Source organism: Prionailurus bengalensis, chromosome X (genome assembly GCF_016509475.1).
Source record: "Prionailurus bengalensis isolate Pbe53 chromosome X, Fcat_Pben_1.1_paternal_pri, whole genome shotgun sequence".
Lineage (NCBI taxonomy): Eukaryota > Metazoa > Chordata > Mammalia > Carnivora > Felidae > Prionailurus > Prionailurus bengalensis.
In genome coordinates, this window is record NC_057361.1 from 3,782,458 (window position 1) to 3,809,469 (window position 27,012).

At 45.3% G+C, this 27,012-nt stretch overlaps 1 protein-coding gene across 2 annotated transcripts in view; it reads right to left on the reverse strand.

Moving 5' to 3' along the window:
* The window catches only part of NLGN4X (neuroligin 4 X-linked), a 318,112-nt gene that overhangs the window by 239,803 nt on the left and 51,297 nt on the right, over positions 1–27,012 (reverse strand). For both annotated transcript variants that reach the window (XM_043570689.1, XM_043570690.1), the window contains exon 4: positions 3,322–4,107. In XM_043570689.1, coding sequence (XP_043426624.1) covers positions 3,322–3,793 — 472 coding nt within the window. In that variant the 5' untranslated portion in view covers positions 3,794–4,107. The remainder of the gene's footprint in view (positions 1–3,321; positions 4,108–27,012) is intronic.

The window sequence follows — 27,012 nt, forward strand, 5'->3', positions numbered from 1 at the left end:
AGAGTTGGAAGCTGGCACCAGGAGACAGAAAGCAGCAGAGCCAGGGTGCAGCAACGGATGGAGGGTCTTTGTCATTAACTGGTGGTCCCACCCAGGTTGTGCAAGCTACGCTCCCCTTAGCGTAAAGTCAACCGATGAGCCAAGGCAATCCCACACGCAATGGAAATGGCCCTTCGCCGTGGAAGGTGTCACAGTTACAGGTGCCAGGGATGAGCAATGGAGGTGCCTTTGGGGAGTCGTTTTTTTTGCCCACAAGCGTCCGTCTCCCTAAATTAGGAATCCTCATGTCCTGTGCAATCCCAACATCTAAGCAAGTGGTGGGTACTCAAGAACTATCTTTGGGAGTCAAGTCAAGGTGGGCATGGTCAACCCCGTCACCCTCTGATTGACACAGAAAGAATGAATCAAAAAAATTGAAGGATCCGGGTGCCTGGGTAGCTCAGTCGGTCAAAAGTCCAACTCTTTTTTTTATGTTTATTTGTGTTCATTTTGAGAGAGACAACAAGCAGGGGAGGGGCACAGAGAGAGATGGAATCCCAAGCAGGCTCCACACTGTGACAGCTCAGCTGAGCTGAGATCAAGAGCCAGACTCTTAAGCAGGTACACCACCCAGCTGCCCGTAACTGTCTGACTCTTCATTTCGGCTCAGGTCGTGATCTCGCAGTGTCTGAGTTCAAGCCCCGCGTCGGGCTCTATGCTGACAGCTTGGAGCCTGGAGCCTGCTTGGGATTCTGTGTCTCCCTCTCTCTCTTCCCCTACCCTGCTCATACTCTGTCTCTCAATAATAAATAAACGTTAAAATTTTTTTTTAGAAAATTGAAGGATCGGGGCGCCTGGGTGGCGCAGTCGGTTAAGCGTCCGACTTCAGCCAGGTCACGATCTCGCGGTCCGTGAGTTCGAGCCCCGCATCGGGCCCTGGGCTGATGGCTCAGAGCCTGGAGCCTGTTTCCGATTCTGTGTCTCCCTCTCTCTCTGTCCCTCCCCCGTTCATGCTCTGTCTCTCTCTGTCTCAAAAATAAATAAACATTAAAAAAAAAATTTAAAAAAAGAAAATTGAAGGATCAAAGTGGTATATGCAATATTGCTGTCTTACATCATTACATAAATGCGTTGATATGAGTGAAGGCAGTCCATAAAGGGAGGTCCTTGGAGGAATCGGCATGTTGCCATTTCAATATGCTATTAAGGGCGGGGAGTTTATTCATTAAGTGAATAACCAACAATTAAATTTCTAAAGCTCCACATTGATTCTCAAATTGATGCAAATATTTTAAAAAAGAAAAGAAAAGGAAACCTCAAGGCTCCTGACCCTACAGGCTGTGATTTGTTCTTTGTACGAACATACAGGCAGGTACACCTTCACTCACGAGCGAAATGCCAATATTTATACGTTGTAGGAAAACACATTCTGCCTTTCAGCCCCTACTGGATTTCTGATTCTCTCGTCAAGATCACGTGAGATACTGTTTGCAAAACAGCTCTGAACAGGTAAGCAAGCCACGCTGGCCTTACTCTTTTAAGTTTGGATTGCTTTTCCATCAGGTAGCATTTCCCAATTCCTAGTCAGTAGCAGACCACAGTGAAATGGCCAAATCCTTCATGTTTCCGAGCTACACAACTGCACATCTCAGTGCTGTAGTCAGGAAGGCTACTGATTTTTCTCCGGGGTTGGTCTCTTTCGGACCAACCGACCTCTCACCGGGAGGGGAGAGCCACAAAGTCCCCAGCACGGCCAGCGTACCAGGACGGCGATTTTCATCTTGTATGCTGTGTTGTTCTCTCTGTCCTTTTCTGCCTTTGCTTCTTCTAATTTCTTATTTGCATAGGTCGCGAGAAGAACAACCACCACCCAGCTAAGCAGCTTCAGAAGTGAGCAGTCTCATTAGTTTGGGGTATGGTTATGCTTCCCTACAAGCACCACCAGCCAGAGATTATAATTATATTAGTGTACAAATATAACAGTGCACTGTCTTTCCACCTCTTTCTCCGGGGGTTCTCTGTGTTGCGGGTAATAGACCACCACGGTCTGGTGTTTCATGACGTGCTGAGGCTACCTTTCAGCACTGACAAGGACACAGCACAGGACAGCTGATCCAATTTTGGACACCGTGGATCCCTTCTTGCACGCCTTCAGGCAAATCTTAAGTAAAAATTATTCTCCAAGGATTAAAGGGGCAAAAAGAACAAAAAGAAAAAGAAATCTCTCCCCTAAAAGATGCAAAGGACACATTTTCGTTTCTATAGTTGATGGTGCCTATGGTTCCTGTAAATTACTTCTTTTAATCCCAGTAAGATGTACCTTTCAGGCTTTTGTCTCCCCTTGTCTAAAAATAGCATACGCAAATGGTCAGTGAGAAATGTGTTCACACTGCAGCATAACATTAGTCTGGTTAGCCTTTACAAATTTTTTGTTTTTTTAATTTGAAATCTACACAGACAGGAAGATAACCAAATTTTGCTACCGTTGGATTAAATGAATAAATCAAACATCATTGGTTCTTACAGATTTTCATGGCTGTGCTACTGAGAAGAAAGGGAACATTTTGTTCAAGCAAGCACATTATCTCCTAATGTAGCTAGAATCATGTAAGGATACTCGTTAGCCATTTGACTGCTGTGAATATTAGGAGGAAACAAGCTGTAAATTTATGTTAGCAATAATGAGTCTAAACAATGAAATCCAACCATTGTATGAAATATCCCTTGCTTCTATATTTAAAACAATCAGTGGTTTTCCTTTCAAGACTCGGAAGGAAGGAAGGAAGGAAGGAAGGAAGGAAGGAAGGAAGGAAGGAAGAAAGGAAGGAAAGAAGGAAAAAGAGGGAGAAAGGAGGGAGGGAAGGAAAAGAAAGAGAGGAGGGAGAGAAAGAGAGAGGGACGTAAGGAAGGAGGAAACTGCTAAAATCTTTAGGCATTAATGCAAAAGAACCATGCCTTCTAATCTTCAGTTTGCAACTTAAACACGACAGTGTTCTTAATTCTATTGTTTTCTGTAGACTCATCCCTTTACAGATGATGCGGGCAGAAAAGGTAACACTACATGCTCGCACTGGTTATCCGCTGCAGATACACATTGTAAACACGCTAAAAAGGCAATAGATGAAAATAATTAAGTCATTAATTACAGCACCGTCCATCTCTGAGTGCTCGGTAAATACAAGGGGAATGAATCATAAATTACGGTCGTCGCTGCATTCACAATATGAAAAATGTAAACAGGTTATAGGAAAAAAATATCATGCACAGGACATTCGAAAACCCTGTTGGCAAATCCAACACTGGGCGAGCACGTGCTGTTTACTCTTTAAATAAACTACTCACCATCCTCCGTGGGCACGTAGATGTTTAAGTAAAGGCAGTCTTCGTTTTGATCTTGAACGTAGGTCATTAAAGTATCCAAATTAGCAGTAAACCAGATGGGCAGCATATCATGTAATAAAGACCTCTCGTCCAGGTGTTGGGGGCACACAGCAGCGAACTGGGTGGCATTTCGAACTCCAGTCCATGAGGACGGGGGCTCTGGGGGCTGAAATCGCCTCTCTCCAGTGGGGGGAGAGGCATACGGGACCCCCAAGTACTGCTCCACTGGACCCAAAATCTCATTGGGCAATGGTGTTCTTAAGCCCCGGATTTTGCCATAATTTGTGTTGACCACTGGATACTGTGCTTGGCTGTCACTGAGAGTGAACTTAATGGCAAGAGCGGTTATCCACAGGAGAACATTGGAGTTCAACATGACGCAGACCGGGGTAAAGAACAACGGAAGCCATAACAGTCCCTTGGGCCTCGACATTGTTCACTTCCACATCCGCGGGTGTCCGTGTGATACAACTCCAAGCAAACAGAGCCGTGAGGCGAGCCCACAGAGAGATAGGGCTTTCCAGGGAGCAAAGGACCCAGGAGGGGAGCCTCTCAGATGGGTCATAGACAGAGCCCAAGGTTAAGAAGAAACCCAGCAGTTGTCTCGACAGCCCATTGCGAGAGACAGCAGCCCTCTCTTAATCCTGGCACCGAATCCTGGCAAGTGTGAGGCTCCAAGGAGGCGGTGACCATCCGATACCCGAGGACAAAGATTCCTTAGGAAAACTCCCAGGCAGAGCAGTCCGCCTAATGGGGGAGAAGAAAACAAAGCAAACACGGATGATGATAATGAAGCCAAGGATGCCATGCAACCCTCAACATGACTCTATGAAATTGCTATTTGCTGGTGAGCATCGACTTTCATGTAACAGAACCTAGCAAGAGCCTCACTTGTCTTAATTCTTGTCGGGTGCCCATTACCAGGAACGACACGGGACATTTAGAAGACATTTAGCATTTGTTTAACGTTGTCTTTGTTTAGTTGCCCAAAAGTGATACATATTGCTCAAATGACATCTCCCAATTTCACCATTAGCTACAATGACCAGCCAATCAGTGGACAGGTGCTCCCCAATGTTTGTCAAGCACGTAAGGAAACTGTCACTATTCCCTAAGGTCTGATAGGCATGGAACATATGAAAATTTTTTCAGTACAAGGAAAGGAGAAGTGTGCACGTTCAGGGGCGCCTGGGTGGCTCAGTGGGTTAAGCATCCAGCTCTTGGTTTCAGCTCAGGTCATGATCTTATGGTTCATGGGATGGACCCTGAGTCAGGCTCCATGCTGACAGAGTGTAGCCTGCTTGAGGTTCTCTCTGTCCCCTCCCTGCCTCCCTCCCTCCCTCCCTCTCTCTCTCTCTCTGCCCCCCTCCCTCCCTCTCTCAAAAAAAAATAAATAAATAGACTTGGGGAAAAAATGAGTGTAGGCTCTGGATACTAATCTCTCTTGGGTTACTTAATGGCACCTATCTTTGGACTCCACACATCATCACCCTGAATCTCCGCATCCTTGTAAGAACTGAGCATGACACTGCATTTCAAGTACATTCTGTAGTGCTTGTCCCATCAGGACATCATTCATAATTAAAAGTGTTGATACCTAAGCCATCCAGGGTAAACTTCTCACCTTGCAGCCCATTTTAAAAGCTGATGGTACTTTTGAGTTACCCTCCCACTGAGTCTGTTCTCCCAGACTTGTCTCGATGTAGATCTTATGACTCTCACTAGATCAATCGTTCCTCTTACGACATTAAGGAATGTTGTGCATGAGCAGAAAGGATTGTGAATGATCCATTAGGGATAGAAAATATTACATTAGGTGGTGCGAGGAATCCTATCCTTAAATAGAGTGTTCTTCAACTCAAAAACAGAGAATGCGTTTGTAAAGATGTTGTGGGCAATTCAGATTATTTCTGGACTAGACCATAAGCACCCAGTTAAGTGCACAGTGGAGGAGAATATGTCAGGAGAATATGTCAACGAGCTTTTTTTTTTTTTTAATTAAACCTATCGGTGGGATGCCTGGATAGCTCAGTCACATAAGCACTCAACTCCTGGTCTTGGCTCAGGTCATGATCTCAGGGTTGTAGGACTGAGCCCGCATCGGTCTCCATGCTGAGTGTGGAAACCTGCTTGGATTCTCTCTCTCTCTCTCTCTGGCCCCCCTCAAAATAAATAAATAAACATAAAAAAATTAAACCTATCAGAGCTGGAACTGTCATGGAGCTATACCACCTCTGGAGGAAATTCCATACTCTATGACTTCCTGGGCCAAGTTCATCAGACCTGAATGAAAATGCACTCGCCATTAATTTGTGATTCTGAGAGACTCAGGTCCTCAAAAGGCTACCTCTGTGAGCTGAGGGAAGGGAGCTGAGCTGCTGGGAATGTAGGTCAATGGTGTGTCAAACCTTCTTCATGGGGTGTGGCGAGCAGGACTGAGAGGATCTACAAGCCACATGCGTGTTAAGAGTACACAATGGAATCAGCCCTAGAGTTCACACTGAGCCCAATGATCAAGCCTGTCCTCTGCCTAAACCGACCTCCCCACAGGGTTCTGAGGGCCAGAGAGAGATCATGGACCAGCAGGACCTAAGAGAAGGTGTTTGGGGACGTGTGAACACCTTATAGGTAATGTTCATCAGTTCAGGACTGTCTTACTTATTTCCTCATTGTTTGAAATTTGGCTAATTTGCATAAAAGTAATCTGATCTGAAGCCCATGGTCTCTCTACCTCAGCTGTGTTGCCATTCTGCACCATGTACTTCTTTGAGGCAGGTGATGTCCTGTGCCTGGTAGGGTGTTAAGCATCCTGTCTGGACTCCACCTGCCAGATGCCAGTAACACCTCCCCACCCAATTTGAGCAATCACAAATGTCTCCCGTTATTGCTAAATGACCCCAGAGTGAGGACCACAGTCTGAGTCATCCAGCATGGAATTCTGGGGCCATGTAAGTGACTTAGGTATCCATAGGTACATTTTAAACATTATAATATGTTTGTGGGGAGCCTGGGTGGCTCAGTCGGTTAGGCGTCTGACTTCAGCCCAGGTCATGATCTCACAGTTCATGAGTTTGAGCCCCACGTCGGGCTCTGTGCTGACAGCTCGGAGCCTGGAGCCTGCTTCAGATTCTGTGACTCCCTCTCCCTCTGCCCCTGCCCTGCTCACACTCTGTCTCTGTCTCTCAAAAAGTAAATAAACATTAAAAAATGTATTTTAAGGGGTGCCTGGGTAACTCAGTTGGTTGAGTGGCCGACTTCAGCTCAGGTCATGATCTCTCAGTTCGTGAGTTCCAGCCCCACGTCTGGCTCTGTGCTGACAGCTCAGAGCCTGGATCCTGCTTTGGATTCTGTGTCTCCCTCTCTCTCTCTGTCCTTCCCCAGCTTGTGCTCTCTCTCTTTCTCTCTGTCTCTCAAAAATAAATAAACGTTAAAAAAAATTTTTAATGTATTTTGAAAAAAAACCTTTGTAATATGCTTGTGTGTGTGTGTGTATGTGTGTATGTGTGTGTTACATTAAAATATCTGGCAACTTTAAAAGTTTTAGCATTACAAGTAATACAGAATTCAAAAGTAAATCTATTAAACACACATCATCATCATGATTAAAAAAATCCCTATAAATTCAACCAACCAACATATTTGGGGACTAAAAAAATAAAAGTCCTCTCATGTAAATGTCAGACACTGGAAAATATTTCAAAAGGGGTGAAGTGTTGTTATATATGCATATAACACATATATACTTAATACATTATACATTACATATATCTATATATAATCTTCTATATATTATACATATTTTATAAATAAAAGGGCATACTATAAAGTGAATTAGTAGAGGGGCACCTGGGTGGCTCAGTCAGTTGTGTCCAACTTCAGCTCAAGTCATAATCTCACAGTCTGTGGGTTCAAGCCCCTCATCAGGCTCTGTGCTGAAAACTCAGAGCCTGGAGCCTGCTTCAGATTCCGTGTCTCCCTCTCTCCCTATCCCTCCCCTACTCGCACTCCGTCTCTCTCTCTCTCTCTCTCTTTCTCTCTCTCTCTCTCTCTCAAAAATAAACATTTAAAAAAATTTAAAGTGAATTAGCTGAATAAAAAATTTTAATGAAAAAATGTAAAAATGATGCCATTGAATAGATAGAATTTGAGAGTTAAGAACGGCTTTATAGCATGTTTTCTCTGCAAAGGTTGCAGAAAGAGGAATATCTAATGGTGGCATTTCGGCATGATTTATAACTTGATAGGGTCTTTTGTAATGGTTCTCTACAAGGCGGTTATTCTGTCTGAGATTGTAATTAACGCAAAGCTCACGCTGTGCAGGCGTTTCAGAATATAAATGGGTCAAAATAAAAGTCGCAATACATTTCTCCCCAACATGCGCATCACTCAAACTGAGATCGGTTTCATTTTAAAATATGTACTTCGTGAACATGAGTCCTGACCAAACTTATTTTGGTATCTTGAACCCAACGAGGAATAAAAGCATGTCCCCCACCCCCTGGGTGTTCAAAACTTTACATTTCCATGTGGTGACAAATACATTAGAAGACAGAGAACTTTCTGGATACATCTTCAAAAGCCCAACCACTCCACTTGGAAAAACAAAGGTGGGGGGAGGGAGCCAGAAACAACTCTCCTCCGTGAGGCTCTCAGCTACGTAGGAGGCATGAGATTCACGGAGGGCTGGTGTCCAGAGACACATCTGACCTCATGAGCATCGGGAATAAGAACAGCTGATTGTGGTCCCTGCCCAGTTAATGAGCTTGTACAACAATCCTTCCATAGGGTTTACTAAGAAATTCGAGGATAGCCATTCTTCCAACTATGTGCAGCCTGCGCACACACACACACACACACACACACACACACACACACTTGTCAATCCCTACCAAGGTTCACTCAATGCCAGTCATCAGCCAATTAGCATATTTTTGCATATATTTAATATTCTGGTCTTACCTCCTAGGTGAGCAAGGTTACAATCTATTGTCTTTGGCGAACGTTACAGCACATTCACTTCTCATTCATCTATGAACTTTCAGTTGTGAAAATCGGATCCCACAAAAATCTACGATGTTGAACCATGAAGCTTAGATGTAGATAAAGTAATTGGACAGTAAATAAAGATGCCAACTATACAATCTGGAAGGTGGTTGCATGCTGCACTGCAGGCTCAGGGCATCAATCAACACCACCGCCTGCCTGCCCACGTCTGTTCTTTAATGGGTTAGGAACACACCTGAGCCACAGTGGAAAAGGAACTGGAGTTTCCAGCAAGAGGATCCACAGAACCCGGACTAAACACGGGAGAAAGAGTTAATGGCTTCCATATGGTCCAGTCAAAATTGGCTGGATAGAAAGATACTCGACAGTTGTAGCCCAAAAATCAGGTCAGGAATAAAGGGTTTTTCTAGGGTCAACTCTGTGGACAACAGGATGCTACAATAGCCACAGCAAAACCTAATCACAGGTCGAGAAGCATTTCAGAAAGATCAGCTTCATAGGCGATGGGGACACAGTGGTGGATGAAGACATGACCCCAGCCCACTACGAGCTACGTTCTTATGAAACTACCCTTAAGAGTACGGCTCGATTCCTCATCCACATTCTGTGCTTAGCAAACACAAAGATCAGCACGGACGGAAAGGTCATTAAATGCTTGATTTTCTGTGTCTAATTAAGCTATTACGAAAAATTATTTCCAAATCTAAATCAAGTAAGTTGCAAATATCTGCAGCTACGGGTGGACTTCGGTCACCAAACTTGGTCCTGCATCTTCAAAGTCACAGTGTCATGTCTCCAGAACCTTCTCACTTACATTACGTTGTGGTGTTCAAAAAACTCTCATTTTTGATCCCGTCGAACTGGCCCTGTCCTTTTGTTCCCTACATTTTAATAACTGGTACCATTATTTGTCAAGTTATTCAGGCTAAGTTAAATACCACCTTTGGCGGGCGCCCCTTCCCATAATTCCATATGGTAAGTCCTCAAATCTGCCAAGGGTCTTACGGGACAGGAGGCCTGACCTCAGTCATTATGGCTGAAAGACGGAAAAGTCAAATGGTACCAAGTGTTGAGCCAGGACGTAAGGCAACTAGAAAACTCATACGTGCTGGTGAAAATTAGTGCCATCCCATTAGAGAACAGTTTGGTGTGACATGGGGAAGTCAACCACAAGGAAGACTTTGGTTCCGATTAACTGCACACACATGGAGAGACAAACACATACTACCTGGTGTTCCTCATCTCTGTCTCTGCTCTCAAGCTTCTTTAATATGTGTGTCCAGAGACACAAAACAGTGTCCCCGTGCAGACATAGTCACAGGAGCAAGGAGGATAACACAGATGTGCATTAACAGGAGAATGGACACATAAAGGTTGGCACATGCAAAGAGCATCCTGCCCAATAGTGAAAAAATGAATGAAATATGGACATACGTATCAAAATGGAGAAATCGCCAAAATAAAAAGTCACAGAAGAATATGCATGGCGTGGTTTTATTTATATAATACTGTATAAAACTAAACAGGGCATTGGTTAGAGCTTATTTGTACTAAAATATTAAAAGAGGGGCCCCTGGGTGGGTCAGCCGGTTAAGCCTCCGACTCTCGATTACGACTTGGGTCATGAGCTCACGGTACGTGGGATCAAGACTCACATCAGGCTCTGTGCTGACAGCAAGGAGCCTGCCTGGGATTCTCTCTCTCTCTCTCTCTCTCTCTCTCTCTCTCTCTCTCTCATCCTCTGCCTCTCTTCCCCTCTCTCTCTCTCTCTCTCTCTCTCTCTCTCTCTCTCTCTCTTGTCCTCTGCCTCTGTTCCCCTCTTCCCCCCCCTCTCTCTCTCTCTCAAAATAAAGAAACCAAACGTTAAAAAAATGAAATATAATATAAAAAGAGCAATGGCATTTTTAAAGCCAAATTCTGCTTGCGTCTGGGACACAGGACAGGGTAGAAACAACACACACGTGGATAGACACAGATATCGATAGTGTCCTATTCTGTCGTCGGACAGCAGCATATACGTTTAATTTTTATTTTTAAATCAACGCATATAATTTACGTATTTACGCGATTCTTGAAAATGCAAATGTTAAATGTTAACACACCTTCATGTCCCCACGCACCATCCAAACAGATTTAAAAGTTGAAGGAGAGACAGAAACTGGTTTTTTTCCAAAGTTATGTTACGAGCCCCAGGGACCAGGCCATCCGCTGACATAGCCCGTTCCTGGCAGTATGACTAAAATGAATACCCAGCTCAGCTGCGAGTGCTCCTGTCCGGTCACTAATTAGCCAGGTGACCTGTGGCCCATCGCTTAGCGCCCAGGGGCTTCAGCCCCCTGAACGACACAAAGAGGGCTTGGACAAAGTGGCCTCTTATGATGCCTTCAGCCTGCGGATTCTCTGAAACCTCACCCTATTATCCTCCACACGGAGTGTCCATGAAATAGGGAAGCCGGTGGGAAGAAGAAAGTCCCCCAGTGAAGCGGTAAGACCCGACTTGGGTGAGATAACTGACAGGGAGAAACAAGGGAAGGTCTGTTGTGTCAGAAGCAGCTGAAATTGCCTTACAGCCACACCCGCGAAAAACGCATTTCGTGGGGCACCTGCCTGGCTCAGTCTGTGAAGCCGCCGACCTCGGCTCAGGCCGTGATCTCGCGGTTCGTGAGTTCGAGCCCCACGGCGGGCTCCGTGCTGTCAGCTCACAGCCTGGAGCCTGCTTCGGATTCTGTGTCTCCCTGACTCTCTGCCCCTCCCCCTGTCGTGCTCTGTCTCTGTCTCATAAATAAATAAACGTTAAAAAAATTGAAGAAATGCATTTTGCAATACCAGAGAACATATATTAGCAGGATAAATATGTCACCAACTTCTTTCACCTGATGTCTCCATCGAGATTCAGGAAGAAGATTGTCTTGCATGCAATATTCACTCATTTCTTGTATTATTTGTTCTATATAAATGATGTACTCTTTTTCTATCCTATCTAAGGATGTGGAGTTATTTCATAAGAGTTTGTTCTTAAAATTTTTATACATGCATAGTGTGTATAAATGTAACAGACATTGTTTACGTTTATATAGTACATATGTCTACATATGACATATATGCTCCACACAAGTATTCCACTGTACGTGAAATATAGGCAACTTTTTACAGATACAAGTCTACCAATTCAAATTAATAATGTAGTGTGAATATACATGTACATGTGTGTCTCCAAACTAAGCCACTGAAATATTAAGCACATTAGCTTTAGAAACTGTGCTCCATTTTCTGTAAACCCCCACAGTACCCTGTTCGGTGCCCTTTATGTTGTAGATAATCAATAAAACCGGTTGTATGTGATGTTGCTTATCCCTTTCCAAACAGAGGGCTCGAAGCATGACCTATGTGAAGAGCAAGCCTCACAGACACACGGAAAGGCGTCATCATACTGATCTGCCCGCGTGTTGAATAGTTGGGGGCCTTCTGGGGCTTGGGCAGGAACATGATCTGAAGGCTCATGCCGTCTACCTCTTAACCCAGGGTTTAATATAAACTCCATCAGCAACCCCAGAGAAGGGTGTAAACCGTCAGGGACTCTAGTTGCTTCTGTATACAATGGGCAGGGTACAGGATGTGACTCAGGGACATGAGCAGGTATGTTGCAACACATGGAACATACGTGTGTGTGTGAAAATAGACATATATTTATATAGTATCTATAAATACACGTATGCATCAATGCATATAAACATATATACATATGTATACAAATATGTAAATTTAGAACAAGAAGTATCCTCCCAGGAAATGCTTGCTAATTATAATTACTTGCTGAAGGGCGCCTGGGTGGCTCAGTTGGTTAAGCATCCAACTCTAGATTTTGGCTCATGTCATGATCTCGCAGTTCATGGGTTAGAGCCCCGACTGGGACTCTGTGCTGACAGCGTGGAGCCTGCTTGGGATTCTCTCTCTCCCTCTCTCCCTCTGCCCCTCCCCGCCTTCTCTCCCAAACATTTTTTTAAAGTAATAATTACTTGCTGAGGTTCTAAGAAATGCTTTCACTGCGGAAGCCGCTCTCCTAAATATAAAGAAATGTCAATCCAATTCCCATCTGAACATAGTCTACAGCCTAGTTGATGTGATAAAGCCCGTATTTAGATATTTTTTAAGCTTATTTATTTATTTCGAGAGAAACAGCATGGGCAGGGGAGGGACAGAGAGAGAGAGAATCCCAAACAGGCTCCTCGAGGTCAGTGCACAGAGCCCAACGTGGGGCTCAAACCCACGAAACCGTGAGATCACGACCTGAGCTGAAATCAAGAGTCAGACGCTTAATGGAATGAGCCAGCCAGGCGCCCCAAGCCTGTACTGAAATCGCTATTATTAAGCAATCACGTGGTCTATTTCCACCTCCTGTGGGACTGTGGGCTGATGATGCAGGATGGAATCTGGGATGGAATGTCTAAGACATGCATTGAAAATTTTAGGTATATAGAGAGAGCTGGATTGTGCAAGATAGGAAGAGAAGAGTTAAGCTTTGAAATTCAAGAGTGTGAATACAAGCTTACCAAGATTTATGGAGAGTGGGAAAGATAATACCAGAAGGAACATTCACATTATGTCATAGTTACTTCCTAAATGTTTACATTCACTGCTAGACTATGAGCAATTTAAGGGCACAGACCAGAGATAATTAATACTTACAGTGGGAAAACACAAGGTCTCAGCAGAGGTTATTAAATTAAGCGAAGGGATAGGATGCATAACGGCAGAAGAACTAGCAAGGTCAGGTTCCCTGATGCTGACCTTAGCTTAGCTCCTGTAGGTACCACGGTAAACCTCTACACTCACCACCAGCGACACTCATGTTTCTGACATAAACTCCCTTCGGGCTCCATGATCTAGCCCCTATGGTTTCTACCCATAGGAATTCTTTTTTCTTTTTTATTTTTAAACGCTTATTTCTTTTTGAGACACAGTGCGAGCAGGGGAGGGGCAGAGAGAGAAGGAGACACAGAATCGGAAGCAGGCTCCAGGCTCCGAGCTGTCAGCACAGAGCCTGATGCGGGGCTCAAACCTACGAACTGCAAGATCACGACATGAGCCAAAGTCAGACACCGAACCAACTGAGCCACCCAAGCACGCCATCTTGGTTCCCTTGTTGACACAGCGATAGAACATGGTAAAGTCTCTGGCATTTTACCAGTTTCGGCCAATTTCAATGAAAATTAACTTAAAAAAAAAAAAAGCACTGTGACGCAGTTCTTCGAATAAATTTGCCTGCACGTCTGCTTGCAAGTTAAGGAATCCCGGGTGCCAGGCACTCATGACTAACCATAGGAAGGGTTTCCCCTCGCTGAAAAGATGGGCAGAAATAATTTCAATCGGTCAAAGGAAATGTTTAAGATAGAGACGAAGCTGAATGAATTCTCCTGCAAAAGAAGAGTAAAAAAAAAAAAAAAGACTTTCATATTTTTCATATTTATTAACAGCCCAGCGTGGCCTCAAGTTGGTACCTTAGATATGGTGGCTGTGCAGACAGATGGTTGACTCCTTGGACACTTGGAGGGTATGTGGACAAGATGTGTGTGGCCCCAGGTTGGAACCGTCTTGGGCGATAATGACAGGCATGTCTCTGTGCGTCTTCAGTAAGTAGCTTTGAAAGTGCTGCACACAGCCCCTACTTATGAGCTATGTGCCACCCAGAATGGAGAGTGTCTTTGGAACGTATCCCAAGACACCATCCATGACCCAAGGACCACTTCAATCTGACATAACCCCGGCAGGAGTGCCCTCTTTTTCCTCCGAAGCCTGTCCCCTAGTTGCCTCCAGGATTACAGGATACTTCACCTCCCAGCGGAGGCCGCTCCCGCTTGTATGGACGACCCTCCGTTATGGAAATTACTATTTCCCTGTGATGTTTCTTCTGAATGTTGATGGTCTGCCCTCGTGGGTTTCTGACGGTGCGGTCACTTCTGATGACGAGGCGATGGGCTTAGAAGCTGTCCGGCTCCTCCCCTCCTTACAAAATGATCCTTTCTCCACACACCCTCCTTCCTGAGCGTGACTCTTGCACAAGCTCCCAGGAAAGGCAGATCTGTCTTCAGTGTTGAGCACCATCTGCCTACCCTTTCCTTGAAATGTGTCCTCTGTGTTCCTCCAATGGCAGAAGTAATGTGTGCAAACACACTCTTCCCCAGAAATGGAGACACTACAGACAGACGTGACAGATCGGCCTGAGGATCAGAAGCTAACAGAGATGAGACCTTCCATGTCTAGGACACGAATGGGGCTTCTGAGATCTGGAACAGGGACAAGAGGCTTCCCTTAAAAGCCTTCCTCTCACATCTGGATGGGGAGGGAGGAGAGAAGCAGAGTGGAGTGGAGAAAAGACGGGAGGGGAGGGGAGGGGAGGGGAGGAGGGGAGAGGAAAGAGGAGGAGGGGAGAGGAAAGGGGAGGAGGGGAGAGGAAAGGGGAGGAGGGGAGAGGAGGAGAGGGGAGGAGGGGAGAGGAGAGGACAGGGGAGGAGGGGAGAGGGGAGGACAGGGGAGGAGGGGAGAGGGGAGGAGGGGAGAGGGGAGGAGGGGAGGGGAAAGGAGAGGAGAGAAAAGGGGAGGAGGGGAGGAGGGGAGAGGAAAGAGGAGGAGGGGAGAGGAAAGGGGAGGAGGGGAGAGGAGAAGAGGGGAGGAGGGGAGAGGAGAGGACAGGGGAGGACAGGAGAGGAGGGGAGTAGGGAGGAGGGGAGGGGAAAGGAGAGGAGAGGAAAGGGGAGGAGGGGAGGAGGGGAGGGGGGAGGAGGGGAGAGGGGAGGAGAGGGGAGGAGGGGAGAAGAGAGGGGAGAGGAGGGGAGAGGAGGGGAGAGGAGGGGAGAGGAGAGGAGAGGAGAGGGGAGAGGGGAGGAGAGAAGGGGAGAGGAGAGGGGAGGAGAGGGGAGAGGGGAGGAGAGAAGGGGAGAGGAGAGGAGAGGGGAGGAGAGGGGAGAGGGGAGGAGAGGGGAGAGGAAAGGGGAGGAGGGGAGAGGAAAGGGGAGGAGGGGAGGGGAGAGAAGAGGAGAGGAGAGGAGAGGGGAGGAGGGGAGAGGAAAGGGGAGGAGAGGGGAGGAGGGGAGAGAAGGGGAGAGGAGAGGAGATGAGAGGAGAGGGGAGGAGGGGAGACGGGAGGAGGGGCGAGGGGGGGAGAGGGGAGGAGAGGGGAGGAGGGGAGAGGAGGGGAGAGAAGGGAAGGAGTGGGGAAGGGAAAGGAGAGGAGAGGGGAGGGAAGAGGCGGGAAGGGAAGGAGAATGGAGGGAAGGGGAGCAGGGGAGGGAAGGAGAGGGGAGGAGAGGAGAGAGAAGAGGGGAGGAGTGGCATCTCTCCTTATAAACATCTACCCCCAAAGCCTTATAAACATTATCACAAGGTGAAAGTCATTCAAATGGAAAGGGTTCTGCCAAGACAGGCAGTAAACAGCGTTCATCAGTAACTGTTCCTGAGACCCTAACATTTCTTAAACAAAAGCGACAGGGAGACTCTAAGCCTCTAGATTCCCCCCACCCCGCCTTTCACCGACACGAATTCTCACCCAGGAATTCTGCCCACCACGGTGAAACCTGGTGAGTCTCATGCCCATCGCCCGCCTTTGGCCAAATCCCGAGGCACCGATGCAGACTTTACAAAAGGAAATGTGAACGGAGATGCGGTATGTGCTTCTTTGATTTCAGATGTAGTGTAATGTGCACACACACACACACACACACACACACACACTCAGTAGTATCAGAAACCCTTGATAACTCCTTCAACAAAACTGGTTTCTTTTTAGGGGTGTCTGGTGGCTGGGTCGGTTAAGCCTCTGGCTCTTGAATTTGGCTCATGTTCATGATTCTTGGGAATCAAGCCTCAATTCCTGCTTGGGATTCTCTCTCCTTCTCTCTCTGCCTCTCTCTCTCAAAAATAAATAAACAAATGAATAAATAAACATTTTTTAAAAAACTCATTTCCTTTTAAGCTTATTTATCTTTAAGACTTAAAAGTGTTGGGGCACCTGGGTGGCTCAGTTGGTTGAGCATCCGACTTCAGCTCAGGTGACAGTCTTGCAGTTCGTGAGTTCGAGCCCCGCGTCGAGCTCTGTGCCGACAGCTCAGAGCCTGGAACCTGCTTCAGATTCTGTATCTCTCTCTCTCCACCCCCACCCCCCTGCTCATGCTCTGCCTCTCTGTGTCTCTCAAAATAAATAAATGTTAAAAAAAAATATTTTTTAAAGACGTAAAAGCGTTGGGGCGCTTGGGTGGCTCAGTCAGTTAAGTTTCAGCCCAGGTCACGACCTCGCAGTTCGTGAGTTCAAGCCCTGCATGGGGCTCCCTGCCGACAGCACAGAGCCTGCTTGGGGTTCTTTGTCTCCCCCTCTCTCTTCCCCTCCATTGTTTGCTCTCTCTGTCTCTCAAAATAAATAAACATTTAAAAAATGATAAAAGAAGTCTTAAAAGTGTTATTTTTAGAAAAAGTGTGTATTTTTCACCAAGCTGACAAAGGAGTCACACACACACACACACACACACACACACACACACACACCAAGCGTTCATGGTTAAGAACCCCTGATGGCCGAACTACCTCAAGGTAGAGAGCAGTTAGTCCGCGACGTTGACCTCGTGGGTCCAGCAAACGTTATGGCCCCGCTGTCTGCCGCGTCTAAGGCGGATGTGGTCGGGACAATGAACAGCACCTACCCAACTATCTCGTTCAAGCTTTTCTGCTCTCCTTCCCTCCCTTGGGAAGTCCTGCTCTTACCGTCAGTCCACCAGGAAAATTAATGACATTTCCCTCCACCCGCAGCTCTTGCTTGGCTCTGGTCGTATCCTCCCAGGTCAAGGACATCTTCCCGGTCGCCCCTCCGTGGACACACTTTGGTGGAACCTGAGACCACATCAACGTGACCTCCTGGAGGCCAAAGCTGTGCCCACAGCAAATGACTAAGAGCAACACTGGAGTTTCCATCATCCAGGAACCGAACAACTATCTGTGCCCCGGGGAGATGGGGATGATCTCTGGATAACTTCCAGAGAGATTCCACCAACCACATGGTCTTTCTCTGTCTGAACCAAGGCAATTAAAAGTCAACCCTACAACTTGAAAATAAAGGACTGTTAAATTGGATGCTGTGTACCCAGGGCGGGGCGGGGAGGGGTGTCTCTTCTATGAAGCCATGAGAAAGAATCCCAGGGATAAACAGAAGTGATGAGAGACATGCACGACCAGGAGTGTTTCCGGATCCCTGTCCTCTTAACCTCATGCTCCATTTCTCAGAGAAAATATCAGGAGAGGCTCAACGTTATATAAGCTCCAGAGTGTTTCGCATCAAATGGCAAAGTCCTGAAACTCTAAAAGGGTGGGTCTATCTCTTGCCTGTACAGGGAGCCTGTCCACCGTCCCTTTTGAATCTGGAACTCCGTCTTGTTCTTCTTAAATATATGTGTGGGAAGATTTCTTTCTCCCAGTCACCTCCTCCTCTATACAGAAGGATATAAAAAGGTTGGTCTTTTTTTTCACTACAGTAATCAGATGTCACAGATTTTCTGCAATTAATGCTTTCCTTGGCTATTTTCAGACCTCCTATTAAGAGCTATTCTTTTACCGTGGCCTATTCCCCCGAACCCAATTAAGCCCAATTAAATCCTCTGCCATGACTGTTCTATTTCCCCCATGTTTAATTATCTCTTAACAAGTCTGTGAGTGCATGTTTTCAATTGGCCACCCCAGACAGTGTCACTCAAAGGATGTGGGACACACGTCTATAAAATCCGGATGTGAAATCATCACCTGGCAAACTCCCCCAAGTGGAAACGTCCCAACGCGGAAGGTTCCGTGTTAAGACGTCCTACCGCAACTTCAAATATTAGAGCACCGTGGGCTGACTGCAACACAGAGATCTTAAAACAACAAATAGGAAACAATTTCCCTCTATTAAGTATGTCCTTCGAATTAACTAGGTCATTAGAGAACATATTGAATTTAGGGTAGCCCAGATAAATGGCTTCAATACGTATCAACGAACAAGCTTCACTTCTATGGGTGTGTGCACATGTGTGTGAGAGGGTAGCTGCTCCCCTCTTGACTAGATTAAAATTACAAGCCTCAGTCCCAATAAGGGCATTTTTGGTGTTTCATTTTGATGTTTATTTTTGAGAGAGACAGAACACAAGCAGACAGAGCTGTCAGCGCCGAGCCCGATGCGGGGCTCGAACCCACGAACCGCGAGATCAAGATCTGAGCGCAAGTCGGACGCTTAACCGACTGAGCCACTCTGGTGCCCGTGTGTTTCACTTTAGTTCACAAATGAAGAGCTTATAGAAATACACTAAAGAACATCAAGAATGCATTAGCTATAAGGATCCTCTAAAAGAGAAAAACTGGGGAGCCTACACTCAGAAAAGGTCAAAGGAAAATCGGAAGAGGAACTATAGAGACCTAGCTCACCATCAAGAGGAGACCTCTGTGGAAATACTCTGGTTTTCCAGATCATAGAACGGGGACCTCCAAGCAGCACAGACCACAGGCATCTTCAGCAGAGACAGGGAACAAATGAGCAAGTTTGTTCCATCAATAATTAGAGAAACAGACTCAACACTAAGATCATGTCACCGGGCCAGACCTAAATGCCAGCACTGCATGGTTTAATGAGTTAGCTTCTCCTAGGATAAAAGGGACTCAAACATAAATGCTTCTGGAAGCCACCGGCTTCTTGTTGGATAACAGACCTACAGGTGGAGGATACGCTGAAGGAAGGCAGCCCTTGCTGGCTGGAAAAAACAGGAAAACGGTGCTGTTGATAATCACCAGCGCTCGTAGGCAGGAACTCAGTCCTTCCCACCATAGCCGCTGGGGAAAGAGCAGGTCATAATGAAAGAAATTTTGCTTCAATACCAGCATCCTTGACCACTGAACAAATTTCTGGTGCCGGTAATGATGTCCCTGGCCCTTGAGTAAAAGGGCCTCATGGAATGAGACCAGCGGAACGCACAAATGCCACTTGGGATGCCCACCAGGGAAATGCAAACTGAGAAAATTGTATTTAATTCAACCTCATGTGCGGTCACAGAAACAGGAGAAAGTGGAACAATGACATCGGAACGGTGCCATTGACTGTGCACAACGGGCTTTCCGTAGGATAGGCAAAGCCCTCCAAAACAAGAACATTCTGTGACTTCAGAAAAAAGAAGGAAAAAAAAAACTCAAACAACCAGAAAATAGAAAGCTTTTGAGAGAAAACATTAGGTCATTTTTAAGTGATTACAGGCTTTCTCTTAAGAACACATCACATAATAGAGGGGGGAAAAACAAGAGTGCTGAAATTTGCTCAGTCTGGAGCCTTGGTTTTTAAGGGAAGGCACTGTGTCCAGGCGAAGGGAATAACGGGTGGCATTTTAAGTTAAAGCAATAACCTGTTCTACTCTAGATCCGTGCTTCTCAATTTCTACTGTGATAGAGAATCCTTGGGGAACCCTGAAAAATCCCACTGTGCAGACAGCACTCAGGACCAAGTCAGCCAGACTCTGTGGGGTCAGCTCTTAAGTTCTCCAGGTGATGTGCGGGGTCAGCCACATTTGCAGAATGGCTCTTCTGATGGGGATCTTCACACACACGTGCCATGCAATTTGGGCCCTATTCTATTTGTTTCTTTTGGAAGCACTGTTTCAACAGACACTCGCATGAAGTCATAAAAGCCAAAGTATAAGCACCAGTAACACCCAACAGCAAATCCCTGCCCCAAGATACATGCCCACCATGACCAAATCTACCTCGGGAGATACTTCCAGATCCCTGCCCTTTTCTTCTCCAAATAGGTTCCACTGTAGTTCTAAATAATACTTTTATGCTGCTATTTCTTCATATATTATTTCTGGATATTATCTACAATTTTTCTATGGGCAACCGCCAGTACCCGATTTCCATCTTTGTGCCCCACATCCCCAAATCCTTACAACGCTATTTAGGGTATGTCACTCTTTAGTATTAACATTGTCGTAACCAGGCGATTCACGGTCACTCGGAACCCAGCTTATAAAATTTCCCTCCTTGAATAACCTGTTCCATGTGGGTGACCGGTTATTCAGTAACAGCTTCAGGTTTTCATTTTCATCCTTTCTCTAGATCTGTTGTTCGATTTTTCTAACCGCTCCCACAAAACCGTAGCCCCTCCCAAGTACTATTTGCACAGGGTCAAATGCCTATTTCCTGTTGTTTATTTTTTTTTTCCCTCCATGTCTCTCTCTGTCTAGGATCCTTCTTGTCCCAATCTGCTCCCTGCACTCATCTGGGACCCAATTCCTTCCGCCATCTTCCACTGAGTCCATGGTTTCTTGGAAACCAAGTCTTTCCATTTTATTTACTCTGCCATTTGAAGGAAGACACAATCACACAGCCTTCTGAGAAAGAGTGCACGAAAGGCCAATCTTTTGAGGGCCTGCGTGAGTGCAAGTTTACTCTGACTTCACATTGACAATTTGGTTCAGGATAGAGCTCCATGTTGTCAACCGGTTTTTCTTACTATTGTGAATCTTTTCCTCTGTCTCAGAACCTTTGGTAAAGACTTTGAAGGGTCCCGGGGCATTCTAACTCTTGATTATTTACGTTGTTCTCTCTTTTTATACGCTCCACCAATGCTGTGAGGATCCCAAGCTCTCAGCATCTTGTCTATGTGGCTACTGTCCTGAAATCCCACGACAATGTGCTGGGGAGTGAGGTTCATTCTACTCATGGGCTGGGCGTCTGCTGCACCACAAAAGTCTGGAAGCATAAGTCTTTCAATGCTGGGGGAAAATTAAATTACTTATAAGTCATTTCTACCTCTTTCTGCAATCACTGCGTGTATGATAAATTCCCAGACTGAGTTTTAATTAATTCTTTTTAATTTCCTTTCCCATCGCTCTCTCCTTAGATTTTACCAACAACAAATATCTTCATATTTATTTTCCAATCCAATTCTTTACAACAAAGCTATTATATTACTTTTTCATGGGATTCTCATTTCATTCGTTCGTTTGTTTGTTTGCTTTAAGGATCAATAGTTTGGCTTCTCCCGCACAAGTTATAGATTAGAGATTTTTTGAGTGTGTGTTTTCTATTTGATGCTTTGTGCACTCCCTCCAGATAACTTTTTTCTATTGGCTATCCTTAGACTCTCTTATGAAGGATTTCACTAGAATATGTAGGCTGGTAGAGTATCTTTTCTCATTTGAGAATAAGCTCCAAATGGGGGTTTTCAGCAGGTGGACCTCTGTACAATGAAAAAGCAATTTACTCAAATGGTCTTCAAATGCCATTTATGGGATTCTTTCCATGGCCCATTCAGTTTCTCAAAAAAAAAAAAAAAAAAAAAAAAAAAAAAAGAATCTTCCAATATCGGTTTGTATAAAGGCTTTCACCCAGGGGACGTAGGGGAGAGAAAAGGCTGTGTAGCCAGTGGTAAGCGAAATGTATGTAATTCCTAGTTTTCAGTCTGGGTCCTCAGTCCTTACTCCACTATACGTGAAGTGCCTGGTGTTTATTGTCTGGGTTGAATTCCTCCAGAATAAATTTCCTCTGTTTCCTGAGGAGGAGCGTAAAAGACAGTGCTTTGCTACACGGGATGGAATCCTGTGGTCGGAGAGAACTTCACCTGAGCATAGAGTCTGGAAGACGTAACAAGATCATTGGGTGTGTTCAGTCCAACCCGGTTAGAGAGTAACGTGGGATTGTCCACCACCACGGAAATGACTTGTCTCACTCTGACAAAAACAGCCCTGCAGGTAATACAAGGACCTGCATTAGACCATAAACTAGAGGGGCATCTGGGTGGCTCAGTGGGTTAAGCATCTGCCTCTTCATTTCAGCTCAGGTCACTATCTCATGGTTCAGGGGTTCGAGCTCCATGTTGAGATTCTCTCTCCTTCTCTCTGCTCCTCCCCCTGTTCTCTCTCTCTCGCTCTCAAAATAAATAAACTTGCAAAATTTTTTTTAAAAAAGTAAACTAGCAAGGGAAATGGTTTGGTAGCATCAGATTACGTGCTTTATATACATACCCCCGTGAAGTATGGAGGACACTCTCTATGGAAGGCAATTTGTTTACATCAAAGTAAGCACTTTCCAAAGTGAGCCACAGCTTGACTCAATATATTTCGTGGAGTATCTCATTCTTCCTATACATCATGTCATCAAGTACTTTTGCTTTTCTTGTTTATCTGGCACAGATGCATCTAATACAGTTAGATTAAAGCAACTTTTAAAAAACTAAGAAACAGGGCTAAAAGCGAAAACTTCCACGGAAAAATAAGATGGACCCAGGAGTGAGGGTGAGTATACGGAAGGCACAACAAAATGTATTTGCCAACAATGAGCTCTAAACTGTCCTCACTTGGGGCACCTGGGTGGCTCAGTCTGGTAAGCGTCTGACTCTTGATTTCAGCTCAGGTCACAATCTCCTGGTTCGTGAGTTTGAGCCCCACATCGGGCTCTGCGCTGACAGTGTGGAGCCTCCTTGGGATGCGGTCTCCCTCTCTCTCTGTCCCTCCCCACTGGTGCTCTGCCTCTCTCTCTCTCTTTTAAAATAAATAAACATTTAAAAAACTATAAAATATGGCCGCTTTCTTCCATCTATGTCATCCAGTCAGCTCAAGAGAGTGAGCCGTGTCCTGTCCATCATGTGGCTAAAGGGCTCCTGGTGACCTCTAGTGTTTCCACTCAGGCTGAGATCTCCCGTCTAAGCCTGGGTAAGAGCCTCATGTACACCTTTAGAGAACACCACATCCAATGAACCTGACCACAGGTCTGGCAACAAGCGCGAACTAAAGTCAATGAATATGCTACATGCTACGTGGCAGGAAGCGGACCCCAAAATGCAACGCGGGCAAAAGTGCAGACCTTGCTAGCACCGTCGCTGGCATTTCCACACACGCCATCGTCTCACTGAGGCAGGCAGAGGCAAAACTAACGTCAACGCTGGGTGAGAAAACGGCGTATATACCCAACCAGTTATACTGCTTATCCCCCTCGGGGTAAGAAACACAAAGATGACTCTGAAAAGTGGAGAAAAGAAACTATTAAATGTAGCTGCCTATCAACACAGAAGAATGCATTACGGCTGTTCGGCAAAAATGCGAGACAGCGCATTTGTTCAGAATTACAGACATCCTCTTGCCCTTTGGTCTTTTATACCAAAGGTATCAGCAATCTATGACAATTTCCAGACCCTCGAATTTGCAAATGAAGACTCCATGGTTTATCAGAATGGCACTGTGGGATTAACTTTCCAATTTTAGGATTACAGATACAGAAAATTAAATCCCATACGTTTTCCCCGGAAGAGAAGCTTATGCAGGGTAAGGCTGCAAAGATGTGGAAAACATTTACGTTTAGGGAGAAGAAAGGAGACAAGGGAGCAGATGTAATTTTCTGTGACATCAGTGATGTATCACGTTTGTCTAGTCCTTTAAGCTTGCGATGGTAGACTTTCGCTACTCGGACACGTGTGATCGTGAACGTAGACATCAGAGAGTTTGGGTGGCCTACTATCCTATCCTCAGCCACAGAACCCATGTCAGCGGGCTGGTCTGCACTCCCACACGCCTCCTCTTATTTGCTTGTTTTCCATGCTAGAAATGCTACGCTAAAAATAGGTCTGATTAATCCCTTTGGCAAACACACTGTCACTGCCTTCGGAAGAACAATTTTTCTAAGTGCATTCTCATTCTCAATGCACATAACCGTTTCAGAAGTCAAGAAAAGAAGTGGCTTCTTCCCTTTGACAGAACATGACAGATCATCTATATTCCAGCAATCACACTCCTGGGTATTTACCCAAAGGAGCTGAATACTTCCGTCCAGACGAAAACCCACACGTGGATGTTTCCAGCAGCTTTATTCGTAGTTGCCAAAAGTTGGAAGCAAGCAAGATGTCCTTAACTAGGTGAATGGATAAAGTGTGGGCCATGCAGACAATGGAATAGTACCCAGGGCTCACAAGAAGTGAGCAATCAAGCTAGGACAAGATGGGGGAGAATCTTAAATGCACATTATTAAGTGCAGGAAGTCCACCTGAAAGGCTGTATGATTCCAGCTCGATGACATTCCGCACAGGGCGAAACCATGGAGACAGTAAACAGATCACTGGTTGTCATGGGGTTGAGGTGGGTGAGGGAGGGATGGATAGGCAGAGCAGAGAGTAAATTTAGGGCAATGAAATTACTCTGTATGATATTGTAATGGGGGATACACGTCATTATACATTTGTGCACAACATAGAATGTACAACCCCAAGAGGGAACCCTTATATAAACCGTGGAGTTAGAGTGATAATGATGTGTCAATGGTAGGTTCATCCTTGGTTAAAATGTATATGTAAATATATAGCTGTATTTACATATAGGTATTTACATATATATTTACACACACACACACACACACACACACACACACACTGGTTGGGGTATGGATAATGGGGGAGGCTATGCATGTGCAGGGGCAGGACGTATGTGGGAAATTTCTCTACCTTCTGCTCCGTTTTGCTGTGGACCTAAATCCATTCTAAACGTATAAAGTCTTAATTTTAAAACACTATCATTTAGGGGCACCTGGCTGGCTCAGTCGGTACAACGTGTGACTCTTGATCTCAGGGTTGTGAATTTGAGCCCCATGTTGCATGTAGAGATTACTTAAAACTAAAATCTTTAGGGGCACATGGGTGCCTCAGTCAGTTGAGCGTCTGACTCTTGATTTCTGCTCAGGTCATGATCTCACAGTTCTCACATACAGCCCTGCACTGAGCTCAACACTGACAGCACGGAGTGTGCTTGGGATTCTCTCTCTCCCTCTCTCTCTGATGCTCCCCTGCTCACGCTCTGTCTCTCTTTCTCTCTCTCTCTCTCTCTCTCTCAAAATAAATAAACTTTAAAATTAAAATCTCAAAAATATAAGTAAACACAAAAAATTTAAAAAATTATCTAATTACCAAAACTTTTTTACATAAACAAGTATTTCTGTCGCCCAGCCACATGCCAACATAGTTCCAGTCGGAAGACCTGGTCTTCTCATTTGCCCCACACAAGGATCCCGTGAGAGGGACACCACTGGGCCCATTTTACAGAGAAGAAAATGGCCCAAGCAGTTAACCCCTGTCCAAGAAGACAGAAGTGGTGCCAGGATTCACGTCATTTGTTTCCTTCTAAATTCTGTGCTCTTCACCACTAGGATATAAAATATTTCCAGTGTTACGGCATTCTGTGCAGTAGAGCTGAAACAATTCAATAATATAACCCCTCGGTGTTAATTGAGCTTTAAATTTTCTGGTGCCTCTTAGCACTCTTATGTTAAAGGATATTTGGCAGCATTAACATAAAGAGGTTGCTGACTTCAAATCAATCCCTCTGTAATTTAATTGAGTTCTTAAAATACATCAGCAAAATTGAGTATCTAAAATAAAAGCCACAATCGGCAAAACAACAAGGATTACTTGAGAAAGTTTTCCATTCATGTTGTGGAAATACTATTTACAAGTTGATGTTAAGCAATTAACGCATGTCTTAAGCTGCGATCAAAGAGCTTGCAAAGGAGAAACGAGGGGCTTCCTGACAAATCGTGGGCATTCCCATGGCCTCCATTTTCTGAGTCTGGATAATCATTAGATGTCTTTTTCTCCTGACAATTCAAGGGAAATATCTGTGTCATCTAGGAAGAGAAGAGCACCCTTTAAATTCGGATTTTTAGAAAGTTGGTGCCTCGTCTTTGCACACGCGCACAAAAATCTATGACACCAAAATTGTTCAGTCAGGCTTCATATTTTGGTTCAATATGGTTTCACTGTCCACGTTAATTGCACTCTGTTCCCAACCCTCCATGGCTAACTCATGGCCTTGTACCTGCTCATTCATATAGAAGGTCAAAAGGCAACTACCGATTGACTTTGGGTTTGCAAGGATCTGAGCTCAAGCCCAGTGCAAAGACAACCATGCCCTCCAGGCGTCACTCTGTGGCTCTACATTCCCATGTCTCCACCACAGACCCACCCTACGACATTGGGGAAGGCCTTTAACCTTCAGAGTTCAGTTTCCTCACCTGTGAAGATCATAATTGTGCGGTAGGTGGAGTTAATGGACCCCAAAGATGCCCGTGCGTTAATCCGCAGAACCTATGACTATGTTACATTATATGGAAAATAGGAATAAGGACTGCAGATAGGATTATGGTGGCTAGTCAGCTGTCCTTGAGATGGGGAGACGATCCCGGATTATCCAGGTGGGCCCAATGGAATGACAAGGGTCTTTATAAGTGAATGAGGGACACAGAAGAGAGGGAACCGGGGAGATGGTAGCATGAGCAGGACTCAAGCCAGTGACTTTGAAGATAGAGGAAGAGGGCAAGGAGCCAAGTAATATGGCAACCCCTGGCAGATGTGGCCGAGAAACAGGCTGTTCCCTAGAACCTGGGGAGAAATGCAGCCGGCCGCCATGTTGATGTTACTGCCAACAGACTCACTTTGGACTTCTGAACCCCAGAACTGTCAGATAATAAATGTGTGTTGTCTTAAGCCAGTGGGTTTGCAGTCATTTGTTCCAGCAGGTGTAAGAAACTGATATGAATGTAAGTACTGGCTACGGTGGTTGAGATGATGGAGTTCATATATAAAAAGCACTTGGAACAGGTCCTAGCACAGAG